General features: G+C 47.5%; 1 protein-coding gene across 1 annotated transcript; it reads left to right on the forward strand.

The window, feature by feature from the left end:
- Positions 1-2529: 2529 nt before the first annotated feature.
- LOC142575098 (uncharacterized) lies at positions 2530-15889 on the forward strand. The gene is made up of 4 exons (XM_075684496.1): positions 2530-2678; positions 12396-12526; positions 14673-14882; positions 15869-15889. The coding sequence occupies exons 1-4, from the start codon at positions 2558-2560 to the stop codon at positions 15887-15889; spliced, it is 483 nt and encodes a 160-aa protein (XP_075540611.1). The 5' UTR covers positions 2530-2557.
- The last annotated feature ends 10964 nt before the right edge of the window (positions 15890-26853 follow it).

Below are 26853 nucleotides of genomic sequence, written 5' to 3' on the forward strand. Positions count from 1 at the left end.
CTGTACGTTCGCACCGCCCTCTCTTCGTCGTCGTTCCAAGCGCTTGCGTATCTACTTCCCTGTCCTTCCGCTGTGCTGTGGTGGCGGTCCCTTCGAAACGTCCCGTGTGTCTAGTTTCCTCCGCCTCCTTGGGGCTGCGGTGACGTTGTGCACGCGAATGTAGAGAAAAATCACGGCAAACGAGATTGTACAGTTGTTCAAAATTCTATGTCGCCTCTGTGTCGTGTGCTAAACAGCTTCGATGGTCATTGACCTTGACAGAGTGGAATGGATAACGATTTATTATGCTCTGACTATTTTTTGGCTTTGGAGATTTTGCTGCCGCCCGTGAACAACTTAGTCGGTGCGGGCGCGCAGCAGCAGCAGTAGGTGTCAACCAACACACCCACCGCAGCGGAGTCTTCTTCTCGCTCATCGACGCATCTGCTCTCGCCTTTGGCCACTTGCTCACGCAACAAAATTAATGGTGCGCGGTACCGCGCATTGTTCGCAGACCAGCTCGCGTATCCGCGTGGAGGCCGCATCTCGCTCAGCTATTTGGAGCACGCGCTCTTGAATGCTATCCAACGCTTCGTGAACATATTCTGACACTCCAGCAACAGTTTTATTGCGCTATCAACGCGGAGCTTCTATTCTCGTCGTTTCGTCATGACGCTTGCATCTCTATATGCAGTGAGACTGGTCCTACGACTTTATGACAATCTGGTACCGTTGGCTGTCAACCGCAACCATCACAGTGGAACCTGTAATTAATTTGTAACCAAAGCGTATGCAAGGACGAAAGTTACACATATAAGTTATATCCATTAATGAGCACCTTCCCCCTTTTCTTTGCGGAGTTTCGAAGTTAATACGAGCCCACAAACTCGTGCACCACTTTATTCTGCCGAGACGGCGAAGGGTAGAAAGCCTTAAAAAAAATTAAATTATGGGGTTTTACGTGCCAAAAACATTTTCTGATTATGAGGCACGTCGTAGTGGAGGACTCCGGCAATTTCGAACACCTGGGGTTCTTTAACGTGCACCTAAATCTAAGTACACGGGTGTTTTCGCATTTCGCCCCCATCGAAATGCGGCGGCCGTGGCCGGGATTCGATCCCGCGACCTATATATATATATATATATATATATATATATATATATATATATATATATATATATATATATATATAGGGACTAAGGCACTATGAGTGACAAATGATGGACAAAAATACTCGTTAACACGTAAAGATGAAAACGACTCAAATGGTTGATAATATGATATCCCACCTAAGCATCACATTGAAAAACGAAAGCGAATAAAGATGAAGTTCGAGCCGATGCATACTGAGTAAAAATAAATGACATTAAAATAAATAAAAGAAAAGGCGAACGAAAGCCACTCGGCAGTGCTTGGTACCTCTCCTCCTCGGCCTCTCCTTCCGCTCGCGCGTCTGAGAGTCGCGGCGAAGCTCCATATACTCTGCCGCCAAAGGTACAGAGCAAGTTTAGAATGATGGGTGCCGTAAGTATCCGCGTTGCAGTGACGGCATTTGCAGTGACGGTATTTGAAGTCTGAATTGCTGAAAGGCGGGAGATGGAAATTCAAGACGATGAGCAAAACGAGAACAAGGTGAAAGCAGGAGTCAACGTTTCAACAAGTCCACTTGTCGAAACGATAGCTCTTGCTTTCACCTAGTTCTCGCTTTGCTCATCGTTCTGCATGGTCCTAGAATTTTAGCAAAAAAACAAACCCTCGGCTTAATATGTGGTCGAACTGATACGGAATGGTTCCTCCAAAAAGTTCCGTTTTGTGTTCGGATCTAAGATCGCGGAAATCATAACGGTTCGGTTTGATTAACGTTCGGCTGAACAGAACGGTTAAGCCCCGGTTGTCGATTCAGTTCGGGTTCGGTTCGAAACCCTAGTTTTATGGGAAGGTCCTCGTCGTCGCGCGTTGGCTGTAACACCGCGTAGGGCATCGTGCCCACGACGTTTGCCTCAGAACGCTAGATATATGCACTTGACTGCCTTCAACAGCCGCATAACGAGACCAGCGATGGCGTGTCACGTGTACCCTTGCTGAGAAAGCGCAATAACCATCCAGCTTTTGTCTTCCGGTATACTATCGCCATAATGCATCCTTGAAGCTGCTCCTAAATCGTTACCGCCACGAACATATTCACACCTTGCTCTCGGAATTGAGGTAGCACACAGCCTTCGTTGCTTCGTACAACAAAACATAAAGTAAAATGATATCCGTCATTGTGCACCGTTTAAGCTTTCACGCTCTTCATAAGCAGAGTGGTTATCATCAGTACTTGCAACCACTCAACTTACCATTGCACTCTCTTTGTTTGCATGTAATAGAGAAAAAGAAGCATGAAAAGCGTACAGCTGACTAGGCAGAAGCGCACCGGTGACGTAAGAGATGCGCTTTGAACCAACTTTCGCGAGTCATGTAATGCGCACGCGCTGCAGTACTGCAGCTGCGCAAAATGTATTTAAATTCACGCGCTCTCGCGTTCCCACGCAGTTTGACTAAGGCAATTGACTAAAGGCGGTCACGCGCATAGGTATGGAATCATCGGTGCACGCCTCATCGGAGCCAAAGGACAGGAACGCCCCTGCCCGCGCCGATTCGGTTCGGTCTTTGTCGTGTTACAGCGTCGACGAGAACGTCCTGGAGGTGCTATGGGGTAAGCGTAACAAGGGGCTTTCCGTGATAGCGTGCCGTCTTGTCCTTGCTACCGAAATCGAAATTCTGGAAGGCAAGCAAATTGTAGAAGTTGTCTATTGATTACCTGGGCGGGTAAACGAGTTTACTGTGACTTTTCTTACCCTTTCGGGCTTAATATTACACCCTCACGACGAGCTTAAAATGAGGGAAGAAGATAGGTAATTACGAAGGAACAGCGCCAACGAAGACGATCACAAGTAGGGAGAACGACACAGGACAAGCGCCATGTGGCGCTTGTCCTGTGTCTTGTCCTGTGTCCTGTCCTGTGTCTTGTCCTTGTCCTGTGCGCTTGTCTGACACATGGCGCTTGTCCTGTGTCGTTCTCCCCACTTGTGATCGTCTTCGTTGGCGCTGTTCCTTCGTAATTCAAGTATGCACCATCTAGCCCAAATGAATGTTGTCCTGAAGATAGGTAAATAGCGTGCAAAGTGGATATGCTGGGGCTTCGTAACTTCGGCAGCCGCATGTAGGGAAGAGCACTCGAACTAAGGTTTAGGTGTTCAGTAAAGATCCGCTAGGTGCCAATATTAATTCGGTATCTTGCACAGCGGCGTCTCTCGTAACAAACTGTGCAGTTTTCGGGCGCAAAGGCTAAGGCGAAGTTGGCAAAGCAAGTTAGAATCGCGAAAAGAATTCTGCTGGCTTTTAGTGTGTTCGTACCATCTTCCTGTGAAGTCAACAAAATGCCTGCGCATGTTCCGGTAATATACACGTATTTACCAGATTGTGTCGTAGTCGTTACTGTTGCCTGTTAGTACCTGTTAACAGGTATCATTTCATGCTTACATGCCAACAGAGTGAAGGTCGTAGGATAAGTGTTGCTGCTCTGCGTCGACTAGTACAGTGTAAAGCAATAATGCGCCAACGTGGGCGCGTGACATAAGCTTCCCAACAGCACGTCTGGGGACGAACTCGATATCTACGAGCGCGTACGCAACTGCATTCTTATCTGCTTCTGACAAGTGCAATTACCGTCTTCGAGACATGGCGCTGCGTTACTTGTGGATGTTCGCAAGAACGGGATTGCATTTTATTTTCCCTCCAAGACTTTTATTAACGTGCCCCCTTGGCAAGAGCCTTCCTTCACTCCGCCCCATCAGAATGCGGCTCGTAATCGAATCCACGACTTCGTTCCCAGCAGCTGAAACCCGTAGCCACCAAGATTCCCAGGCAGGTGATGTCCCGTGTATAGCACTGCATTTATGAACAGATGAACGCATGGCTTTCTGTTGCCGTTGCGCCGTCTCGTACAGCGCTCAAGCACAGTCACGTTTCGCGGATTCTCCGGTTGCTTTCACGTTTTCGGCTATCGCTTCTCGCGGATTATCAACGTTTCGCCGCTTCTTTGGACGGGCCGGAGCATCCCTTTGTACGCATGCCTTCGTTTGATATTTGTCAACTTATCAATCCAGAGAAATAGTAATGGGCATTGTAATGCGTTTCTACTTAATGAACACTGTTATTTCTCACTATAGTCCATGACTGGTGCACCGCGATCTCGGCACAGTAACATGCCTCGTTTTTCTGGTCCCGTCGTGGTGTGTATATACACATCATCGACCAAAGGTTTTACCCGGTTTACTGCCGTCTGCTACGCTGTTCGCTTCACGAGTGCTAGCGCCGTGCCTTTGTATTGTGAGAATCCCCATCGCGCACTGCCACGACTAGCGAAGCCACGCAGCTTCTCGTATTCGCAATCGTCGCCTCTGCCTCATTTACAATACCTCGCGTGTGCTAATTCCCCTTTTTCATTCATTTTTTTTCGTGCATGAGCATGTTTTAATGGTACGCAGAAAATCAAACGGTAGGCTGAACTGTGGTTGCCATTTACATAATTCGAAGCATTCATTATTTGTGGAGAAGTGTTGTATATGCCTAATGTAACTGTTCTGTAGGCAATTGTTATGCAAAGATAATAGGCTGTATTTATGTTTATAATACGGAATGTTTGCAATCCCAACAGAACATTGCAAGCAAACTCAAGCCCAGTGGCACATACCTAGTCGCTACTGTGGCTCATAATTTCAGACTGCACTATCACCGGGATCGGCTCACCAAAACATCACTAGGCTCGCCCGTCATAAAGTGCCTGGACTAGAACGATGCTTCGCATTTAAACTGAGCTGCGCATCGCAGATGAAATCTTATTCTACATATGTTAATGTACCACGTTTTCGAAACCAGGACTACGCAAATCTTCAGGATACAAACAGCGTGACATATTACGCATATTGCCACTTGTACTTATCTATCCTTTCCTCGTGGATTGCATTTCCCCGGCTAACAAATTAAAGTTACCGCTCAGCGGGAGACCCGCCCGCACGATTGCAACTTACTCGAATGTTGTAGTCGATTTTATGTTCTCACCGAACTTTGTCATCAGATTGTATGAGCGCCACGCATTGTGTAGTACTTACTGGAACGCGCGCGGGCACCAGCGATTACGCTGGAACACTCGCGTCGTATGTAAAATCCGACGCGCTTGACTCTGTTGCGGCTCGAGGTCTCGTTTCGGCCAGGCATCCACCGAGCCCATCGACGAGTACGTGCAGCGTAGGATTGCAGGAAAAATGGTTGACTTACACTGGCTCCGGATTAGCAAGCCCACTTCTACGAGAATACTAAACGTCAGAGTTCACATCAGGCCACGGTTGCCCTCCTCGCTGCAAGAAAGGTGTCCGCTTTTAATACCGTCGAGTTTGCTAGGTGACTAGACGAGAAAATCTGGTGGCATGTATCCCGGACAATCGCAGTCGTCCAATCGGTCGCAATATCCCGCGCATGACATCGCATCGTTCAGCCGCACTCCGCCTCCTATGGTGCTAATTATGCGGAGGCATATTTAGCCAGCGCGCAACACTTTGGGAATCCGAGGACGAAGCCGTTCCACGGTAGCATTCGACCATGACCCTTTTCACCATTTGTTCAGGCTGTCAGCTACAGGTATCCGTAGGCATTTTCTGGACCCGTCGGTGTAAACGCTGCGTTCACTTCGGGATAGGCGCGGAACAATGGGTGGAGTTTTTCTCGTGGTAGTCGTCTAATTATGGTCCTTGGCTGTGTTGAGACTATCACCAGGGTCGGCCCACAGGACATCCGGTATACACCATTTCTCCCCGTTGTGTCTTTATCTTGCGATAGTTAATGTTCAAGGTGCCAATTAAGCTCAATTGTGCTCACATTTAGTATTAACTTCCATCTACTGCCTTGCACGCGGTGGATTTATTTCGAAGGAAGGTATATTGTCGCAGCCTAGTAGGAGACGGGAAGGCCGGCGTAGAGGACGTGTAAAAGCACTTTTGAGAGCAGTCAACGCGACGTCGTTGTCGTCTGTTTTTCCACTCGTGCGCTACTTCAGCGTCGTTCTCATCGCCTGGCACATACCCGCGGCGACCATATAGGATGTGGCAATATGTTATTATCCCCGGGCATGGTAGTTGTGTCTTGTTGGTGGATATCTCAAGTGTCTCACGGCCAAAGAAATGAGGAAGCGTTAAAGAGCACGTGCGTCGCGTGCATATTTAGCGCTGTCCTTCCTGGTGCTCACGATGCCTTTTACAGCGCAGTTGTATATTGCTACGTTCTGGAGAAACATGTGTCCGAATTGACAAAAACAAACCATGTGGTACGACCCCGATAGTGCAGAAGGGGTCTAAGCACAATGACATATGCCCCTGTGGCGCTCAGGGACCTGTAACGCGCCCTTGAACTACACTTCTCACACGTGGGACCCAAAGAAATCCCAAGCACAAGGGTAGGAACCGATGACTTAGAAAAAATGTTTCGTACAACTTCTTCAAAAAAGGACTCGCAAAAATTATCGGCACCTACCGCGCTAGCGCCACGTCTGCCAGAGGTGGCTCTGTTGCCGCTCATAATTCCAGCGTGAAATTTCGCTTCTATTTTGTCGTCGTAATGGCGAGGCCACGTTTACGGTGGTATGAGCGTTTCCCTAAGGAGGTATGAGCCATTCAGTGTCTTCCGTGGCGGTCACATTTAATAAGTGTTACGCGAATGTGTGTGCATACTTGTACAGCCACGATAACCACAGATTAGGACAATAAATATGTTCGCACCGTTGTTCCATGTTCTGGGTCACTTGTGTCGCGCGTTAAACAGTTTCGTTGGGAATCCGTCTTTAGTGTGGAATGGCTGACGACTTTTTGTCTTTCAAGTGCAATTCCGTTTAACTTTGTTGTGCACCTTACCAATTTTCTTAACTTGACAAGGTGAAGTACGCATTTGGGATCCCGTAGATATTTGCGTCTGTGCTTTTGCGACGATGAGTTTTGTTCAATGTGTGCAAAACTCTGACGTATAAGCTATAGGACTTGACATCTGTATGGCTGGCGCATATCACTTTAGCGTTTAACGACGACCTTTTACTGTTCGCCTTTAGACTGAGAGTGTCGTGTTTGATCGTACAATTACTGCGTGTGCGTTAATTTCATGTCGTGTTCGACACGTTCCGCGTAAACGCGCAGTGTTGGACTCGCTAAATGTCTCGTACTTGCCTTTCTAAGCTCGGAGAAGGTACTTCACGAAGGAGTGCGCTGATACCGGGCCACATGAAGCTGCCACGTTTATGGCAAGCCTGGTGCCGTGCAGGGCTCTGGCAGGAACTTCAGCAGACGACCACGCCAGCGGAGAATTTCGAACTGCCTCACGTGGCATCGGCGCTGCGCCGTTGGCACCTTCGACCGTCCAGAGGATGCTGCGACCCTTTCGTTTATTACCCAAGTGTCGTCGACGCTGGCCACAAGCGAAACAAAAAGTGACTCATTTATAACCCACGACACGCATGCTTTCTCATTCCGGTGGATGTTGCGCACCGGGCATTTTGGAGTTCGGCTTGTTCGCGCTTCTGCGTCTTGATCGCGAGCATGCCGTCTCATGCGAAACCCGCGTACTTCAACTTTTTCAGATCCGCCCCTGTAGCCTTTTGAAACGCGATCGGAGGTGTAAGACGTCTAATTAACTCATCCCTTCCATTTTGTTTCTCCCCCACCCCTCGTTCGCTAAGCTGTTCGGGTGCTATATACTTTCAACTGCGGAAAGCCTCAGCACAAGGTGTATACCGGGAGTCACAGATAACTTGGACCAAGATTTTTTAAAAGTGCAAGAGTACAAGTGGAGTAGCGCTGGATGACGTCGCCTCCGCGGACTGAGGCAGGGGTGCCCGTTATCCTCACTGCTGTTAATGATGCACATGGTGAGGATGGAGAGGTCGCGAGAGGGAAGTAATATCGGGTTTCATTTTTTATAGAAAAACAGGCGGGTACATTAGTAGAGCAGCAGCATCCAGGTTTATTTTATGCTTACGACATTGTGTTGCTAGCTAACAAGCAAAGTCGTTTGCAGCGTCTCGCTGATCTGTGGACAGGAAGGCGAGAATTTCGGTTTGAAATTTAGGGTTACAAAATCGGGTGTTATGGTGTTCAATGAAAACGGTAAACAGACAGTGGCATTACAGGGCCAGGGAATACCTCGGGTAAAAGAATATAAGTATATTGGCATATGGACAAACGAAGGCAATAAACATATGGAAACAAAGGTATAGAACAGTAAAGGGGAAGAGAAATGCTGCCATAATGGAAGCGCAGAGCACCATGGGGATATCCTAGGTACGAGGTGCTCCGGGGTAAGCAGAAAGGTGTACTGGTTCCAGGACTTGCTTTTGGTAATGCGGTTGTTTGTTTGAAATGAGGCGTACAATCTGGACTCGATCGCAACCAAAGTTAAGTGGGACGCCTCGCAGTGGGCGCTCACGGGAAGACTACAAATGAAGCTGTGCAGGGTGATATGGGCCGGAGAAGTTTTGAAGGGAGGGAAGCGCACAGTAAAATTGATAATGAACGACTGAGAAATATGGAAGAAAGTAAATGGGCTGGGAGTGTTCAGGTATTTGTACAGGAAACCCATTGATTCACAGTGGAGGAAAATAAATAGGAAGCTTGCCAGCAAGTGTGCGGCCTGTAGGGCGAGTAACACGGCAACAAAGAACGTTAAGCGGGAAGTCGGAGAGGCTTAAATAATCTCATGGGTGGCCGCGGTTGAAAAACGACCTGCCATGAGTAACTACTTAAGAAATGACTAAATCGGGAAAGAAACCATTTATAACTCAATGGGAAGCTCATTAGTTTTCGAAGCGATATTAAGATGCCGTAGAACGCGGACCTATAAAGCGAGACATAAGAAGGAAGCATGTGCTTGCTGCGGTAAAGCTAGGGAAACGATGGCACATGTTTTATTGGAATGTGACGATATTTGCCAAGCGGTCGATTTAGGCACCACTGGACTCCTTGAAGGTATTGTGTTAAGCCAGAGCAGGGGGAAAGTAAACATGTCCGCAATAGAGATTCGTAAGAGGCGATTGGTAAATTGGCGGAAGAAAAGTAACGGAAACAACAAAAACGGAGACGCGCAAAGACAAAGTTCACAATGGGGGGTCAAAAAACTTGGTTATGGGAATTCATCGTGGTTTTTTTTTACCTAGTTGGGTCATTGGGTAGTATAGCAGCAAGAACTTGGTGGCGCAACCCACCGCCCTGTTATAAAGTGGACACTTCAAACTTCCATCCATTCTTCCGCGTTAGCGGTGGCGCTGGCCTGAGGGAAAGAAAAAATTGTCATTGCGTATTGCATGATTTGAATGCGAAAGCATCGTTACCTGTCTACTTCGTTACGTCCATGATACGTGACGTCATTGTCACGTGTCCTTCACACCTCTATTTTGATCCACATTAATTCATCTTGCTCTAATTTGCACAACATTAATCCACTTTATTTCACCTTAATTCATGTTACTCCACCTTCAGTCAACTTACTTTAACTTTAACTTTATTTCCCTCTAATTCGCCGTGGATTTCGCAGTTCTAGCAGTAGCAGATCCATCGCCAGGGATGTGCCGTCGTCTCTTCGTCACGTGGGTCACCACATTGGATCTGCTTAACACAGACGAGGGACTATAACGACGCCCTCTGCAAAATTTTTAAGCAAAAAGGTACGCTAGACCATATAATATGGGAGTGTGCTGGCTCCCCAGGGGGCCCAAGGAAAACATTGAAAGTAGGAAAAGCCTGGGAGGCCTTGCTCCAGAGCGAGGCTGAAGACGACCAGCGTCGAGCAATCCGCCTGGCCGTTGAGGACGTGCAGACTCGCCGTCCTCAATGCGCGGGGACTGCTTCGTCCTCCCCTCCTACCTACGTGTAGGTTGAGGCGGGCACCCCAGCTCGGTGGAACAATAAAGTTTTCAATCAATCGGTACCATCGGATGTTAACGCCGCACGCTCGCCAGATTTTCCGCTTCACAGGTCCCATATAATGCTTTCGCATTTAAAAAAAAAACTCTGTGCCCTTCCACTCTGTGAAGGATGCCCACCGAAGCTCTGTATGGGGGGCCCCTTAATGGCGAACTGCACCTCCGCCGCGGGTCGACCCGGCATTGCCCTTTCTTCGGGATCGGGCCACGTATGGGGAGTTTTTTCCTTACCACGCCAACATGAAAATTTCCTTCGACAGTAGAGGTATACAGCTTCGCTGTAAAAGAAAACGAAACTTCCTCCAAAGGCGCGCTGTCGTTCGCCGCAAGCGTTTCCCGGTAAATATTGTCACGTCATATTGTCAAGGCTGTTAGATAACATTTGTTAGGCGGCGAAACGTGGTCGCCCGATAAAGATAAGTACACGTGTCAATATTATGGGTGCATAAGCTAGCATTGCCGGAAAGCAACAACTCTAGCCTACGAAGCAGGGAATGACATCACAACAATTTCTTATGTAAAAACCCGCCTAGCAACTGCTTTTTTTGTGTTCTGATATAGCGCTTCGCAAAAGCCACGCACAATTAGCACGACAGAAGAGCAGTGCGACTTGTTTCTGCTTTTAAGCCAATACGGGAAGGTGTGGGGGTGGGGGGCAGTCAGAGGATGCTGACCAGAGTGCAGCTAGCGTCTTGCGTTGGCCTGAGTCTTTTTCCTCAAATGCCCGAATTTCACCCTGAACATGGCCAGTTTTCTCTGCAACCAACTTGACTGAGCCATACAAGGTTTCTGTAGCTGCGGCTTCTAAGAGTTCGGGTCGGGCATATAATGCAGTCATGCAGTCGTCCGACTCACCCCCGCTAAGGACGTTGTTGAAGAGAACATGTTATTATCGAGAACTAGGGGCGCGGGATTCATTTACAATATCTACATAAAGGTTGGAGAGCGTTACATTTCATCAGTCTAGCATGACTGAAAACGAAGCACACCGAAGAGCCGAAAACGGCTGCTTAAACCCTCTTTCCTCTGTGCCGTCCAACCTTCGTCGAATCGGAGCGTTCAGTCACCGAAAGATCCGCCTTTGAGTGTGAGGGCTCACTTCCGCACTTGCTTCACTAAAAACACCGAACGGAGTGGGGCCTCGTGGACAGGGGTTATCACGCTTGACTCAAGCTGGCGCGTATGTCCAAACGACCGGAGTCCAAGGGGGAGCGCCGTAGGACACCCTTTTCCGGGAGTCTTCCTCCTCCAATTGGTCCGTGAAGGCGACAGTGAACCAGCTAACAATACTCGGTCTGCCAAACGTGTCTAGCCTTACTGTCGTCGTAGAGCTGTCCGAAGAGGGCGTATTGTTGTCTTCACGAAACTCTTCGTCGCGGCGGGGCCGGAGAGGGCAGTAGGTCACCACCCCCGCTGGCCGACCGTAACAGGCTCGTTTGCTTTTCTTGGCTATCACACGTCTGCTCGTCGCCCACTCGAGCCCCCGAAGGCGGATTGGGGACCCTCGAGAGTTTTATGTTCTTTGGGTTGACGCGAACGCAATGTCCCAAGGCTGCCTTGCGTTCTGCGCATGTTAAGCTGGGGCTCGCTGTCTTCTTGGGGCCGCAATTCTAAAACTACCACCTACCACAGCTTCGCTTGCCAACCACTTTCACTGCAGCGTGGATCGGAGCCGAATTTTTTCATATTTTGTGGGATTTCGTTTTTATTGGCAAAGACAACCGGACAAGTTTTAGCAAGCAGGCCATGCATGCATCTGCGGTTATCTGATGCGCTCTACAATTTTAGAATTGACATGTTAGATTCCAGCAATAATGACAGTAGACCAGATAATTAAAAACAACGTTCTGTGACTAAAACAATACTGCTCAGTACACACGACTGCTGCTAATATGCAGTTGGTACGATTTCTTTAGCGCTTTTGGTTTTTAAAAAATCTTGGTCCAAGTTATCTGCGACACCCGGTATATGCTGGTTCCATTGAATTCTGAGGTATTCTGTGCCAAAACCATGACCTAATTATGAGGCACGCTTTAGTGGTGGGACTCCGGATCAATTTTGACTATCAGGGGAGGAGATCCTTAACGTGCCCCCAATGCACGGGGCAAAGACGGGACAGGCTGGTACAATCATCAATCGGGTACAATCGCAATTCGCATGATTGCACCTGTAACACGGCAGCCGTTGTGATAATGCCGCTTCTTTGCGTCAGTATTCTGGACAGGATTGACGGAAGCTATAATTTTCCGTTATGTTACTGTACTTGCGGTTATCTATTTTTGCTGTTAACTTAATTTTTATAGACTTGTATTTGACCCACCCCCGCCCCTTGCACAATGCTTCTGTTGCGGCCTGCAAGGTGTATGTAAATACAATAATTGTTTTCACTCAGTCCATCTGTTCACTTGTCTGCAGACGAGGAAGTCGACATGGAGGAGCTCCTCGAGTTCTCCTTCGACCAGATCGACAAGCTCGCAGAACGCAGGGGAAAGACGATCGCCACCACCGAGAAGTTGCGTCTTTGGGAGTATGTGCAGCAGATGAGGGTACGTGCGCATAAGTATCGTGTACTCGATAGTCGATCACCATTGAGGATGAATATCGAAGATGCGAACTTCATTTATAATCATTGGGCGTCGCTATATATAGTTTGCTCTCTAAAAAAAGTTTACCCCTTTTGGGGCTTGTCTTGTCCCACGACGATAATAGTCATCTGCCTTGCTTGCGTTTCCTCTCTTGAAAACTCGGCGCTCGCTACCTTCCTGTAGAGAATGCTGTGTAAAGCCGATAACGCGCAAGCCATTTGTGACTAGGCAGTACCGGGCTCGCAGCGCTAAAGAAAGGAAATGTGGGGAAGACAGGTCATGATTGTTGTTTGGGGGCAAAATGCAACCCGAACGGTATAAACTTTTGCTGGTGTACAGCTGTGTGTGATGGCTTCCATTCCACCATCAACCTGGTTCAAATACGATTGCTTTACAGGCGGTATATATCCGGGAAGTCTCATTCAAAGTGCAGAATGTCTGCCGGGTATCTTAATGATGACTCATGGAATCGGTGCGTTGGTGAAAATGTTCTGGCACATCTTTTCGTCTATTGTTTCATATAACGGTCGTCGATAGTGGCTCCGTGCAGCTTTCATGAGGTACTTCGAGTATCGATTCCATCAGCTGGTGTGGTAAGTTCTCGCTCAGCGTAATACTAATTACCTTTGATTTCTTTCTTTGTCTTTGCATCCACGTAACCACAAGGGCGCTTTATGATAAGTGTGACCGTTCCTCACGAATAAGTGATTCTTGAGGATGTTTCGAAAACAATAATCGACGATGATGCTGTTCACGAGCACCGGTGCTGCTCTTAATGTGTGATGTGCCCTTGTGAGCAAATGTCTGCAGACAACGTATTTGTTTATTTCTGGCTCGTCCGTGTAACCAGCCGTCGGGTACTTGTATACCACATTGGGCCGAACACTCGCACTTGCATTGTATAGCACTCGACTGCCTACTGCATTTTTGCGCTGCGCAATCATTTTTTTTTTCTTGTTCGTAGTATTCTTGGCTTTCCTACATTTACTCGAGTTTCTAGGTATTGTTTATGCAGACTTATTCCCTTCGCGCTTGTATTTTGTTGAGATTCGATAGTGGAATTGGTCCGTTGCTGTCAGCTCATTGCCATGAGCTCTTCCTTCAGTTAGCTTGCAGCAATCTGCTGTCTACAAAAGCGACTGATCTGTCAGCGATTCCGCTCTGTAGCTCTGCACTTCCGGGAGAACGAGAGCAGGAGTTCGGAGGGAGGTAAACAAGCCTTTGTCAATCTTGATCAGCCTACTCTATTGCCACTAGCGCTATACCAAGGAAGAGTTTCACGCTCTGCTGTATTCTCAAAAGCGTGCTCAATATTTAGGTACTTTGTGGCTTCGGTACTTAAAGTAGCATAGACGCATTGTGCTTGATTTAAAAACTTCGCCCATGTGCTGTCTACTCTCTGAATGCGTTCGCTTTCTTCAGGGTACTTAATCTAGCAGCACGTTAGTCTAAAATTTACAAAGTGTTTCGGACAACTTTTACTTCCTTTTGCCACCGCAACATACATTTTAATATTGATCGAGTTTGTATAGTTTATTTCTTACGTACGATCTTTTCAACTTAAAGCATTCAGCGATTGATTTGAAGACTCCCTTCAATTCTCGAGATACAAAGTGTTCGTACTCGTATCCAGCCTTGCAAAAAGCTAAAGCTGGTGATTTTCGAGGCGCTAATTAGGCAAGTTAGGCTTAAAAGTGCAACTGGCCTGCTCTTGGTAGTCGTCCATGTCAGTTTTCGTCTTGACGCGCCACGGAAACATGAGCGAGCTATCTGTGCAGCCGCGGTCTTCCTTGTCGGACACGTTGAATGCACTCGCTTCCTGTTACTGAACGTAATTGCTATATGGTTAGGCTCACTAAAAGTGTACAGGTACTATGATTGTAGTCTAGATTTTTTTTTAAATATCGCCGAAAAAAGAAACCTACTGATAAAAGTTCACAATATCGGAGTAAATGGCCTATTTCATAACTTTTGTAACTTCAATTGTATTTTCTGAAATACCCTCTGCATCTACGATAACACGTGGCAACTACAATGTGACGGCTTATTTTCATTATTCCCAGTCGCGAGCACAGTGAACGCTTTTTTTTTTCCTGCACCTTCACAGCGCGAGCAGCCTTACTGGGTAACCAAGGAGTCTGTGCCCTGGGACGAAATTCAGGCCAAGTATTCACTTCCCAGTCGGTCTCTGTCGTCCGGCTCCTTCCATTCTCACCTGGAGCTCTCTGGGACTGGACTTGCCACGCCCCCACCTTCGCTCTACTCCCTGAGGAAACCCCTGCCACCAACTTGTTCTCGTGCTACAGCCGCCAATGAGGCGAGTCTTTGCATCAAATTTATCTGCACTAAAAGCTCACAGCGGAATGCACCTGCAGGCCGGTAACTTTAGTCGGCTCCTTCACTACGCAATTATCCCTACTTTTGGTCAGTGAATTACGCAATACCTCTTGCGCCTGGACTTTTTTCTTTCCTTTCCCGTTAATTTCCCTCTTCGACATTGCAGACATGCTCAATGACGCTCGCTGGTCGAAAAGAAAGATGCTTTTAGAAATTATAACAAATATGGAGGATCCCACGCGTCTGTTCAAATCGGTGAATTGGCGAACGATATTTCATGTTTCTTGAAATGGAATTACTTCTGTGTAGCTCACCGTCCTTCACTCAATGCACGTTGTGGTCCCATTTCATTCACTTCTACTTTTCTCTGCACCAAGGTGCTTTCTTTGCCGACTTCACCTGTTGCGTATAGTTCTACTCGTGTATTCGGCCACCTGTTCACCCATCACCTACATACGGCGATATGATTCAATAATGCTCCCATGCCCATTTGAACATGCCAGCTTGCGGAAACCCAGTCGCCGAAGTTGCTGTATTCTCGGCAAGGCATCACGCAGCACAAAATTAAATGAAGCTTCACTATCAACAGTTTAGCTTCAAAAGTACTGTAACAATGGAAAGGGTGAACAGGGTTTTGCAGGGCCGATTTGTGAACAGCAACCGTAATAAAGGTCGCTCCTAATTAGAGAATACGTTTTTATCGCGGTCTCTCTCTCTCCATGTTACGGGTACTTATTTTCACAGCACTTCATGACTAATAGTTAACTACGAATGCACGCAGTCCCCTTGTATGTGCAACCTACGTCGATGAAAAAGCCTGGGAGCCTTCAGCGTTTGCTGTTATCTAGGCCGGTGCGGTGCGCTGGCGGGAAAGGTGGGCCTTTCCGGACGAAGCGGTGATGCGGCGAATACTTGGGCAGAATTATGCGTCCTTGGTGGCCCTTGTGTATCGTCGCACCTTTTCAGGACGTCCTGACCAGCAACTGACAGTCGATGGTCGCATAGGCCTACGCATACACAAAAAAGTTCACTGATGATTACGAAACTTAATAACGCGAGATTTGAGCGCCGCTGTATACGTGTTCATTTCGCAGGATAATGGCTGGCACTGACAAGGTCCCATGCGGCACGTTGCCCACGGAGCGAGGTGTGGTGTGACTGCCTCGCTAATCAGGACGCGTGGGTGCGATTCACAGGATCCGCCGCTCATGCAACGCTTTGTTTCTCTGCAGACGACGCAGGCTACTCTGGCGCCATCTCATAGCCATCGTCGCCGCAAAACCCGCCTGCGCGCCAATACGCTTTTCTCACGCTATCACCATATTATCCTCCTCCGTTTTCTTCCTTGTGCTTCCGCTGCATCCTCCTCCTGCGCTTTCCTCCTCGCACTCTTTTCGGTATGCTCGTCTTTCATCGCGCGCTGTGCTCGTTCGGTCGGTTAGATGCTGCGACAGCTTCCTAATATATTCCAGAATACCAGGGTTTATTGGTAGTTACCTTGCTTTAGTTGATGCCGCTCCTTTCAATATATTTCTGATGGTATACCCAGGCTAGTTGCAAAAATGCTCATGCCTACACACGGCGAGTCAGTCTCATACGGTGCTCTTTCATACCTAGTGCAGATGAGAAGTCATTCTTACTCTAATATTACTTGTACTCACTTCTCTGGGACTTCCAGGGTTCTTGAAATGTACTCGCAATGATGTTGTAACGCTGAAACAGCACTACGGAGCCCTAATTAAGTTGGCTGTGTCTTTTAGTGACACGGTGAGCCCCTGTAGTTTTTACTTTCCTATTCAATTCCTCCTAATATTTCGTGTCTTCAGCTAACGTCAACTTTCTCTCTTGCCAGAACTCGTCGCAGCCCTCGAACCAGCAGAAATGCGATCCCAACGAACGCTTCACACTGTCCGAGCAGTGGGACGCTGGTTCACCGCACCGGGGTCATGTTTCGGCAACAGGTTTCAAGAAAAAGCAAGGCTGGCAACGACTCCTGGGGAAGGTTTTTCATCAGAAACACAAGGATCCTTCGAAAGACGACGGCAGTGGCGAGTTCGCCTCCTTCCTCGCGGGTGTCGCCAACTCCTCCAGCCCTTGTTCGGTGGTATGGTTGAGCGCTGTTGAGCTCGCATATTTCTTTCATCTTCATCTGACCCTTCCCAACTGTGCCGGGTAACCAACCAAAATACCTCTGGTTAACCTGCCGGCCTTTCCACATATTCTATCTCTCGTAATTTGTCGTACCGCCTTAATTTAGATGGTCTAAAAACTCCGCAACGTCGAAAACGCGAACTAGTGTACTTCATATCTTCGTGCACATTCTCGAAATTGCAGTGTTTCTTAGCTTTCATGGCGATTCCGTCAGTGTTGGGTGAACCTAGTTGAACTCTTCGTCGTGTCCTCACACGACGAAGAGTTCGAACACATCATTAATAAAGTGTCTCAAGGACTTGCCCTCCTCCACAATGCAAGTCGGCAGGACGAGTGCTGCACTTGCTACGTACCTTTTTCTGTGGTATCTTGTACCATTCTATGCGAATACGCCAATCTGAACAAGGTGACCTGTTCAGGGTGTTCGTGCGTGCACGTGGTTAGCGCTCGCAGCCCGTGTTGGCCGAATGTCGTAGAATTACGCATAGGTATCTTTTCTACCCAAAAGTGCGGAGAAATAAAAAGCTGATCATGCAGTCCTACTTACGGCATCTCATTTGGGGCACTTCCCTCTCTGTTGACAGCCTCCTTTTCGTACGCATTTGTATTTACAGAACCGTCCTTTCTGAGTTGAATAGCCTCATTGGTACTTCAATTAGATTTCATTCACTTCACAGCGGACAATTGTATACACCTTTTAAGCGCCGACCTGCGTCTGTGTAAATGACAGCATTGTGCTTCTAAAGCTCCGAGCAGTGTAAAAATTGCCTTTCGAACCGTACGTTTGTCTCAGTAAACGGCACAGCATTTATAGATTTCGCGGATTACCCACTGTAGTACCGTCGTCGATTTAAGGCACTCCAGATGTAGACTTCCTGGGCTCAGTCTGCTTTTGACGCGTTGGACGTAATGACAAGAGTTGAGCAATTCCGTCTAATGTAATTTCAGTGCGCAGTGGAAGTTGGCGCTAATCAGAGGTTGGGGCCTTCTCTTATTTGTAGGGGCCATCAATATTACGCTTATTATATAATATGCGTGATACACAGTGGGTGCAATAACAAAACGCACCACCCGTGGCAAGAAAAGTCTCAAGCAGCGCATGTAGTGTGCCATGCCAATTTCGGTAACGTGCAATGCGCATTCATTTGCATTTAATATGCGAAGTTATTTTGTACGGGTTTCTAATGCAATTACTCCTCTATTATAGACGGCAGAGTGTAATGTCTTTTACGTTGTTGGCGGCTGAGTACAATTTCTGATGGCATTTAGTAGTTGCATGCTTTTTTTGATCTCCGTACCCGCTCTGCCGCCTTTTGAGAGAGAGAGAGAGAGAGAGAGAGAGAGAGAGCGTAACCTTTTTATTTCAAATCAACAAGATTTGAGTCCGGCGTCTTTTTAGTTGGTCTGGGCACCCGCCGCGGACGCGGTTCCGAGACCTTGTCTCGAAGTGCCGCCTTTTGATCTTTCTTTTATTAAACTGAACAGCTTCTTTCTGTGTGCATTCTGGTAGAAACCCAATGTACAGAGTCGGAACATGCATTATCGCATGTATCTGCAGTCGCTGAGGGAAAGAAAATATTTTGAGACATGCGGCATGAGCAGTGATGTGGAAAGTTAGGCTAGTTCGTGATTGATCATCATACCTTGCTGGTGAAGCAGCGCACGGACACAGAAAACACACACAAGACGACACTCGCTGCCCTCGCAACTATTTTATTTCAGAACACATTCTTCATATGTATATACCTGCGCACTCTCAGGCGTCAAAGAAAACCAAGGCAAGCTTAAAGGCATTTTTAACAAAATCACTTGTCCGCGCATACTCGGGCGTCAAAGATATGGCACCTATCTGTCGTGGTGTGCGATCCTATCTCATTTGCTGCAACCGTAACAAACTTTTTTTTACACAATACTTTGCCTTTAATTTACTTCCAAAAAGGCAACCTCACCATGGCTTAGCTGTAGAGATGGCTGACTGATACAACCCTCTCCACTCTTGTGAATGTGAAAGACTTCGATTATTTCCCTGGTCAGCTGATCCTTATGGTGCGATAAAACTGTAGTGTCATTGTAAAGCGGCCAGCACCCATGTTCTGAGCAGTGCCCTTTAATGTGGGAATAAGTGTTTCCTGCCAGTGATGTTTTTTTTCTGCTCCAAAAGGCTTGTTTACACACCGACCCGTTTGGCCGATGTATACTTTTCCACACAATATGGGCAAACAGTAGACCACGGACGACCTGCACTCGACAAATTTTTCCTTATGCTTGACCGTGCCCTTAAAACCATTTACTTATGTTTTTGTTAAAACTCTACGATCCAGTCCGGCACATATTTTTCCGAGTTTGTTAGGCGCTGAAAAAACTACTCGTAGACCATATCTGCCACCTACGTTTTTTAAGTTATGCGCCATTCGGTGTGCGTATGGTATTGACACAATTTCTGTTACGCTCTTTCTGATAGCCATTGTGCACATAACGAATCAACTTTAGGCTGATTTAAGGGTGCAGCAAATACGATAGGATCGCACACCATCATAGATAGGTGCCTTATCTTTGACGCCCGAGTATGCGCGGACAAATGATTTTGTTAAAGATGCCTTTAATCTTGCCTTTGATTTTCTTTGCCGCCTGAGGGTGCGCAGGTATATACGTATGAAGTATGTGTTCTGAAATAAAATAGTTGCGAGTGTCGTCTTGTGTGTCTTCACTGTGTCCGTGTCAGTGCGCTGCTTTACCAGCAAGGTATGATGATGCGCAGCGACATCACACATTCACTGCAGGTCTCCAGCACGCCCACGAGACCTCATTTCCGGTCTTCAAAGTGATTCGGTGGCCACTCGTCAACAAAATTGATCGCGAGTGAAGAGTGTCCACCATCGTATGGATGCAGGTGAAATAACTGTCTGCTAAAGGAAGCAATCGTAGGGAACGGCCCCGGTACTCATGCCTTCGGCATGTTCGTAACCTCGAGCACCGCCGCAAATTGCTATGTCGCCGTTTCGGTCGCTTTAAGTAACCCCTTCTTTTTTTACGACTTATCAAACCGCATTTCTGAGAACTAATGCCATGCGAATTCTGCCCTCGTCTTCTCAGAGCCATGAAGAGGGATTACCGTCTCCACTCAAGGGACCTGAGAAGAAACGCCCGACAGGATTCCTCCGACGGTCTCTGCGCAGGGTAGCCACGGCTACGCGGAAACGTGATTCGCGTGACGTTGTCAAGACCGATATTTAGAGCATGCTGTAAGCATTTTATTTCAGTTTATTTTAGTTCTGACGAATTTATCGCTTCCTCTGCGCGAATAAATGATTAATTCCCGGCTATGTATAATGTCCTGTCTTTATTTCCACGCTATAGAGATCTTCGTGAAATCTGGGAAGAAAAAAATCCGGTCCAACAACAAATACCAGCTGATACTCGGATAGCGGAAGTGGAAGCTGGCGGACGATCGGCGAGAACACGAGTGTTTGGGTAGGGGGTTTATGACAACCGGAAACATTGAATGTAGTAGGGAGCGTTATATAATTGAACATTATTTAAGTGACAAGTTCGTTATCCAATCGCTGTTCAGTATCTGCAAAATATAACTGGTAAGGCACCGTTATATTCAGTGTCATATTTAATTGGGGGCTGCGTTCCTGTTTTTGTGGTATGCGCAGTCGCCGCATCGTCTCATGTAATCTCGGATAGCGGTGGTGTATTCTGTTTTGTTGCAGTCTGGTGGTTACCTGCAATAGTTCTTTTTTTTCTGCAGAATAATATTTACAGTAGTAGGCATCAGGCACATGGCAATATCTCCTATTATATGATTAACAAAATTATCTTATCCGAGACGTCAACGTTTTCTTTATTGATTGCGGCATCAATACCGGTGAGCGCTTACGGCGTAATCGTCGCTCCTGAGCCTAGCACCAGTTCGGAAATAAGCGTGCCCCAATTTGCGGGTATGTACAGCGTTGTATATTGAAGGGTCCGTGCGGAAGTCCATGGAGGCTGATGCCAAAGTGGGGCTAGGGTTTACTCCTTTCGTATATTTACATGCGCGCCTTAAGTGTTCAGTAGCTTCAATTCTGCAAGTTCTTACTGTAGTTTTTTTTTTATTGTTGTTGTTGGTAAGCCAAGGAACTCTTCGGACAATTACTGACGTTTGATATCGCAAAGAAAGGTAATGTTTTTGGCACTGTCCTCGCACATTGCTGACATGGGTCAGCACTTGTTTATAAGGATTGTTAATGTTCCTCTTGATACAAGTACATGGAATTTTTAGAGCCTTGTAAACTGTCTGAATGAGAAGCAAACATCTATATACAGGAGTGCTTAACGGTTCAACATTACATCACCTTAAATAGTGTGCAACACGACATTTGATCGCTCAGGCTTTCCTATGGAGACAATGAGGGTACAAAATTAGGAGCGTCGTGGTCAATTCCAGTAATGCTCAATTTCCAAATCGCGGCATGCACCATTGCCTGCAGTCCCCGATCGCGCTCTTACCACTGCCTTGGAGCGTCAAAGAAGCGGATAGTCAACAGCCAACTCCGAAACACCCGTTTGTATGAGCTTACCGAGTTCGATTATGCTGAAGGGATTAGTTTTTTTTCCCGCATTCAAAGTTGCTGCTCCCGCGGACTACGTTCCGCTCGTTTGCGGGCGGGCGAGCGGCGATGATGCAGACGTGCAGTCTCGGAGGGCATGTAAAACGACTCGGTAATTTATACTAAAGTTGTCCCAAGTTATACAGCACCTAATGAAACGCGATGCTTGCACATCGCTTATTGATCGGTTCAGTACCGCGAGTCAGAGATGGCGCCAACAGTCATTATTGCTCTTGCTATAGATGCTTTAAATAAGGCCCGTGGATTTCCGTAACTGAGACAATGGTGGTTGGGAGGTGTGTGTGCAGGTCGTGGGACGATCGGACACGACATACTATGGAAAATTACGAAGCATAGTTCCTTGCGCGCAAGGAAAACTTGGAACTCTCTCGACCCGCGAATTCGGACTTTGTCGTAACAGCAACAGTGTGCCGCGTCACGCAGCCAGCATCTCGGCAAATGTTGCTAACAGCGAAAAAAAATTCGGAGCGCTGTACTGCCAGCGCTGTTTTGGGGCGATGATTGAAATGCCGGACCGCCCAGCTTCCCGAACTATCATTTGGCTGTCAACATTGTTGTACTTTATTCAGATCGCAGTTTGCGAGTTGTGCGGTATTTTTGAGGCTCACCTGTGTTCTCACTTTGTTTCGGAACAAAGTATTTTTCGCACATTAACGTTGAAATTAAGAAAATCGGGACATAAGTGAACATGCAATGCATAGAACTTATCCCGTGTGTGCCACAAAATTGCGGTTATTTTAGTTAGTCACTCACCGTGGACGTATTGATATTCTATGGTCCTTTCTGCCAGAAAGCTGTAAAAAAATGCCAGCAGGTATACACGTATAGCACTCGCAGACTAATGGCGTTTTTCACTGGTCGATTCGGAGCAGTATTTCTTGCTCCGCGGCAACGAATCCGAATTTCACTGGTCGATCTGGAGCGGGTTCGCGCGTTCCACTGGTCGTTTCGGATCAACTCGCTCCGCGCCGGATCGCTCTCACTTGCTCCGCCGCCGAGGCGCGGATTCGGGCGGAAATAGCTCGCGTCACTTCCGTCTTCAAGCGAAATCGGTACCCGCTTCGTACGCACAACATTGTGTTGCTTCGCAAAATGGCTGCGTTCGGTGCTGCTGTAGCGCTCGCGAGCGATGAGAGCCCGGACGACAGCGATTACGAAGTGACGCAGGTGCTTTACGAAGCCTTATATGCACGTTGTGCATGCACAATCCTTGCAGGCGCGACATGAAAATGACGGACTATGCAACTGCCACGGTCAAATTACACACGGGGAACGGCGAGTTTGGTTGCCGTGGAAACGTACAGAACGGAAGCAGGGCATGGTTTTCGGAACCGGTTCGTGCGACGTGTACGCAGACTTCCTGTGTGATCCGCCGCGGAGCGTTCTTGCGCTCCACTGGCCGATTCGGATTTGTGAAACCCGAGCGCTCGCTCGAGGATTTCGGCGGCCGCTCCAGATCGACCAGTGAAAAACGCCATAAGTTGTCATTCCAACAACGTCTTGTGAAGAAGCCGGCTGTAAAGGTGTTTACTGCATAATTTCGAATGTGTCTGGGCCTCTGTAGCAGTTCGCATTTGATGTGCCTCGAAAAGCGGACGATCGTACCTAAGATTTTAGGGCGGGACTGAAGCCACATCATATCCAGCTTTTCTGGACGCGTGCCAACTAGCGCTCCAAGCGGCCCCGGCACGAAGCTAGCACGTATTCAATGGAACGAGCGGGTTTTTCGCGAATAACAAAAACTGCAGATCGATTATTGAAAAAGGCAACTGACAGACATGTTCTAGAAGACAATCGACACGAGCCAAATGCAGTGATCCCGCTGTGGCAAGCAAGAATTTTGTTCCCAGAGTGGTTAAAGATTCAGCAATGGAAGCCTATGCAAACGACAACAATTTGTGTTCGAGACGAAAAGAGCACCTGTGATAAAATTACGGCGTCTATCGTGAAAGCCGCTGCAGCGTATGTTGTCCAGAGACTCGGCTTTCGATTGATGCCTATCTCGACTCTCTACACATGGCGTAACACTGTTTCCAAAATTGATTTTGGAAGCAGTCGTGCGAGTTCACGTGGCATCTATAAAAACCCGAGCGTATCACTCGCTAAAGCGTTGGAAGCCGTGGCTGAGTCGTTTAATCACTCGCACCTATCGTTCCACGTTCGATGCCGTGATGAGTCATACCTCTCTTTCTAACGCTACGTAGGAATCAGTTCGACAGTCTTCCACCAGATGGCCGAAACACAAAACTCAAGATTTGGTTTCAGTTCTGGTGTTTTTTCAGGAGTGCTCTTCAGATACTATAGTGTCTATTTTTGCTACCTAAAACATACTAATAGGTTGCTTATTTGTTAAGTGATCACTTTTATTATCAGATTTTATTCCTTGGACAACATAATAACAAGCATGTGCGTGTCCTTTTGTTACGTTAAAAACATACTATCGTGCCTTGTAGCATTGTCATACTCCGGAATTCCGGACATTGCACCTTCACCATCCTGTGGAACTTCACGGTAATGCACATGCGTAACTGAATGGTCAAAATTTTAAACAATTGCATTTCTATAACTGCTGCGTAACAAGCTTCAACTGTCTGCGCCAATGGATTGTCATTTGTAACATATGCATTTATGGCACTTAGTCGGAACACTGTTCCGACTAAGTGATGATCGCCCTTGGGCTTTATACGGAACGTGAGGGCGACGGCGACAGCAGGAATGCACCTGGAGTTCCATATAACTGCTATCGCAATAGTATAGTAAGAGTATCCCGTAACAGAAGCGTCCCGTGGCCCATCACTTTCCGCAAAAAAGTAGCAAAGTCGAACGTTCACCATGCGGCAATTTGCTGCGCCGCGACAATGTCTTTTTGTCTTTTGTGGGGCGGGAACACGGAATTGAAAAAAAAAACGCAAAGGAAAGCAGGTTGGCCACAATCGAATGCCTACTTTGGGCACCTAGTGTGGCTACCGAAGGAATATTGAAGAAAATGTGAGACGCTTGGTCTACCGAAAACCATACGCATACTGCTCTGTATCGTACACGGGCGAGACAAGACTTTCCAGAGAGGCTGCCCTCAAGCGAATGCGATGCGATCCGTCGAGCCCCACTGTGATGCCGGCGAGCGACCGTTGTTTTTTTTTCTCTCGTCTGCTAGCCAGAAAGCGTCCAAAACTCTGCCAGGCGAAAATCCACTCGGCCAGAGAAAACCGAACTCGCACCGAAGTGCGCCACGCGGTGGCAGAAAAAACGCATACGCTCTGGCTGGCTCTGGCAGCCCACGGGTAGGGTAATGAGAAAAAAGGAATTGAAGAGGCTCAATGTGTCCTCACGAATAAAAGTCGAAATAGAAACAATAAATAAGAACGTAGTTATCTTTGCTGGCTTTACTGTCTTGACACTGATGCTTTGGCGTAAGGGAAAAAAAAAATTGATATTTCTTTTGCGACAAGACGGCACAAATGAACCACCACAACGCTTCGTCTCATCGCACTTCACTGCGTGCTTTGTCAACTTATCTGATAGTGTGTTGATTTGGCTTGTCTCGTATGTTCTGATGCACGACGTTAGAAAAGTAAATGCACCTTTGGCATCAAATGTTTAAAACTACATTGAACCCACAAAGTTCTGCAATTCAATCTAAACGAGAACTTTGCAAATGACAATGCACCTTTCACATTAAAAGCTCATGAGAACTTTATACCCATAAAGTTTCGAAATTTACATTCATGCGCTCCGTACATTCTGCCGCCTCCGCGAGATGCCGCGACGAGCCCGTTCGCCATAAACACGCCCTTCAAAGTTTGTGCTCGGTTCGGGCTGCTTGCGTTATGTGACTCCCGGTGCATGGGCGTTGCCGCGAAATCCAGCCTTAGTTCGCAATGTTCTTCATGAGCCGCGGTGGCATACCTTGCAGGCCAAAGGTAAGTTTTATTCCGAGGCGATCTTCTGGAGCGATCTCTTCTGCTGATACATCATCTCGAGATTTCGCGTCTTGCACACTACATTCCCCCGTCAAAGCGGACGAGCAAAAGCGTTGTTGGCGTTGTGCGAAGTTGACAAGTGAGCTTGGCACAGCCACGGAGACACAGCGCCAGAAATACTGTCAGCTGGAATCCCTTGACGCGCTTGTTGCGAGCGAGAACGCGCGCCAGCTGACGTCACCACTGATGCGAGGGCACCCGCACGATTAGAACGGCACCCGCATCAGTAACAGGAATTCCACGATACTACGGGTGCAATCGGTCGGTTCCGCTGTTCGTGATGAGCGGAACCCGACACTATCTGGTGGTGTTTCGGCGTCACATGACTGAGCTCTTCACTACAATACCAATGCCACGCCGCAGTGCGCAGGCTTCCGCAAACAGCCGCTGTCTCACAAAAGAAGTAGCCCTAAACTAGCAAAGAAACCAATGTAGTTTTTAGCTAGATTTATTAAAGAGCTTCTAGTGAATAACTTTTTGCGTGGAAGAAAGCCGAGCCAAAATTATAAAGGGTGCCTGACTTCCTGGGAATCCGCCTTTCGCGATGCAGTGCTATCGTGCGCTGGCCACGAGAAACAACTTGGCAGGCGCCGCTGCGCACCGCGACAGCCGCCCTACGCGACACTCGCGACCAAACAAGCAGCGTGTGAGACAATACCGAAACAACGCATGCGCACAGTCATATTTTGTCATCGTCAGCTATAGCCATATCGACCCCGCTGATGAATGCTTTGTACCCGGAGGTTTCTTCAGCGTGGCGTACGGCTGGAAGAGGAGCTTCGGCAACGCTTTAAAAGCTCCTTCTTGGCCTTAAACCGCTGCACCTGTGGCGTAAAGTGAATAAGTAATAAAACAGTTTGAGTACGCACAAAAACACATGACTCGAATAGGGCATGAGGTTTAATTAGTTCTCAGGGCGAATATCACGTTTCACCAGTGCATGTCTTGTTTTATGGTGTGCCATAGTGCTAGGCGTAAATACATACACATGCAATGGGGAGGCCAACAGAATGCCAAGTTGCATACGTTATTTACCCACATAAAGTGGGTATACATCTACAAAAGCGCCAAAAATGGTCAGAATCACCAAAATCGGTGGTACCTCCTGTTTGTGAGGCGCCTGTCTTCCTCTTAGAACGCGCCGCGGTACGAACGTAGCGGTAGACCGCGTCCGTTTTTGAACTGGTGCTTGTACACAAACAGC

The sequence above is a fragment of the Dermacentor variabilis genome, chromosome 1 (genome assembly GCF_050947875.1).
Source record: "Dermacentor variabilis isolate Ectoservices chromosome 1, ASM5094787v1, whole genome shotgun sequence".
Classification (NCBI taxonomy): domain Eukaryota; kingdom Metazoa; phylum Arthropoda; class Arachnida; order Ixodida; family Ixodidae; genus Dermacentor; species Dermacentor variabilis.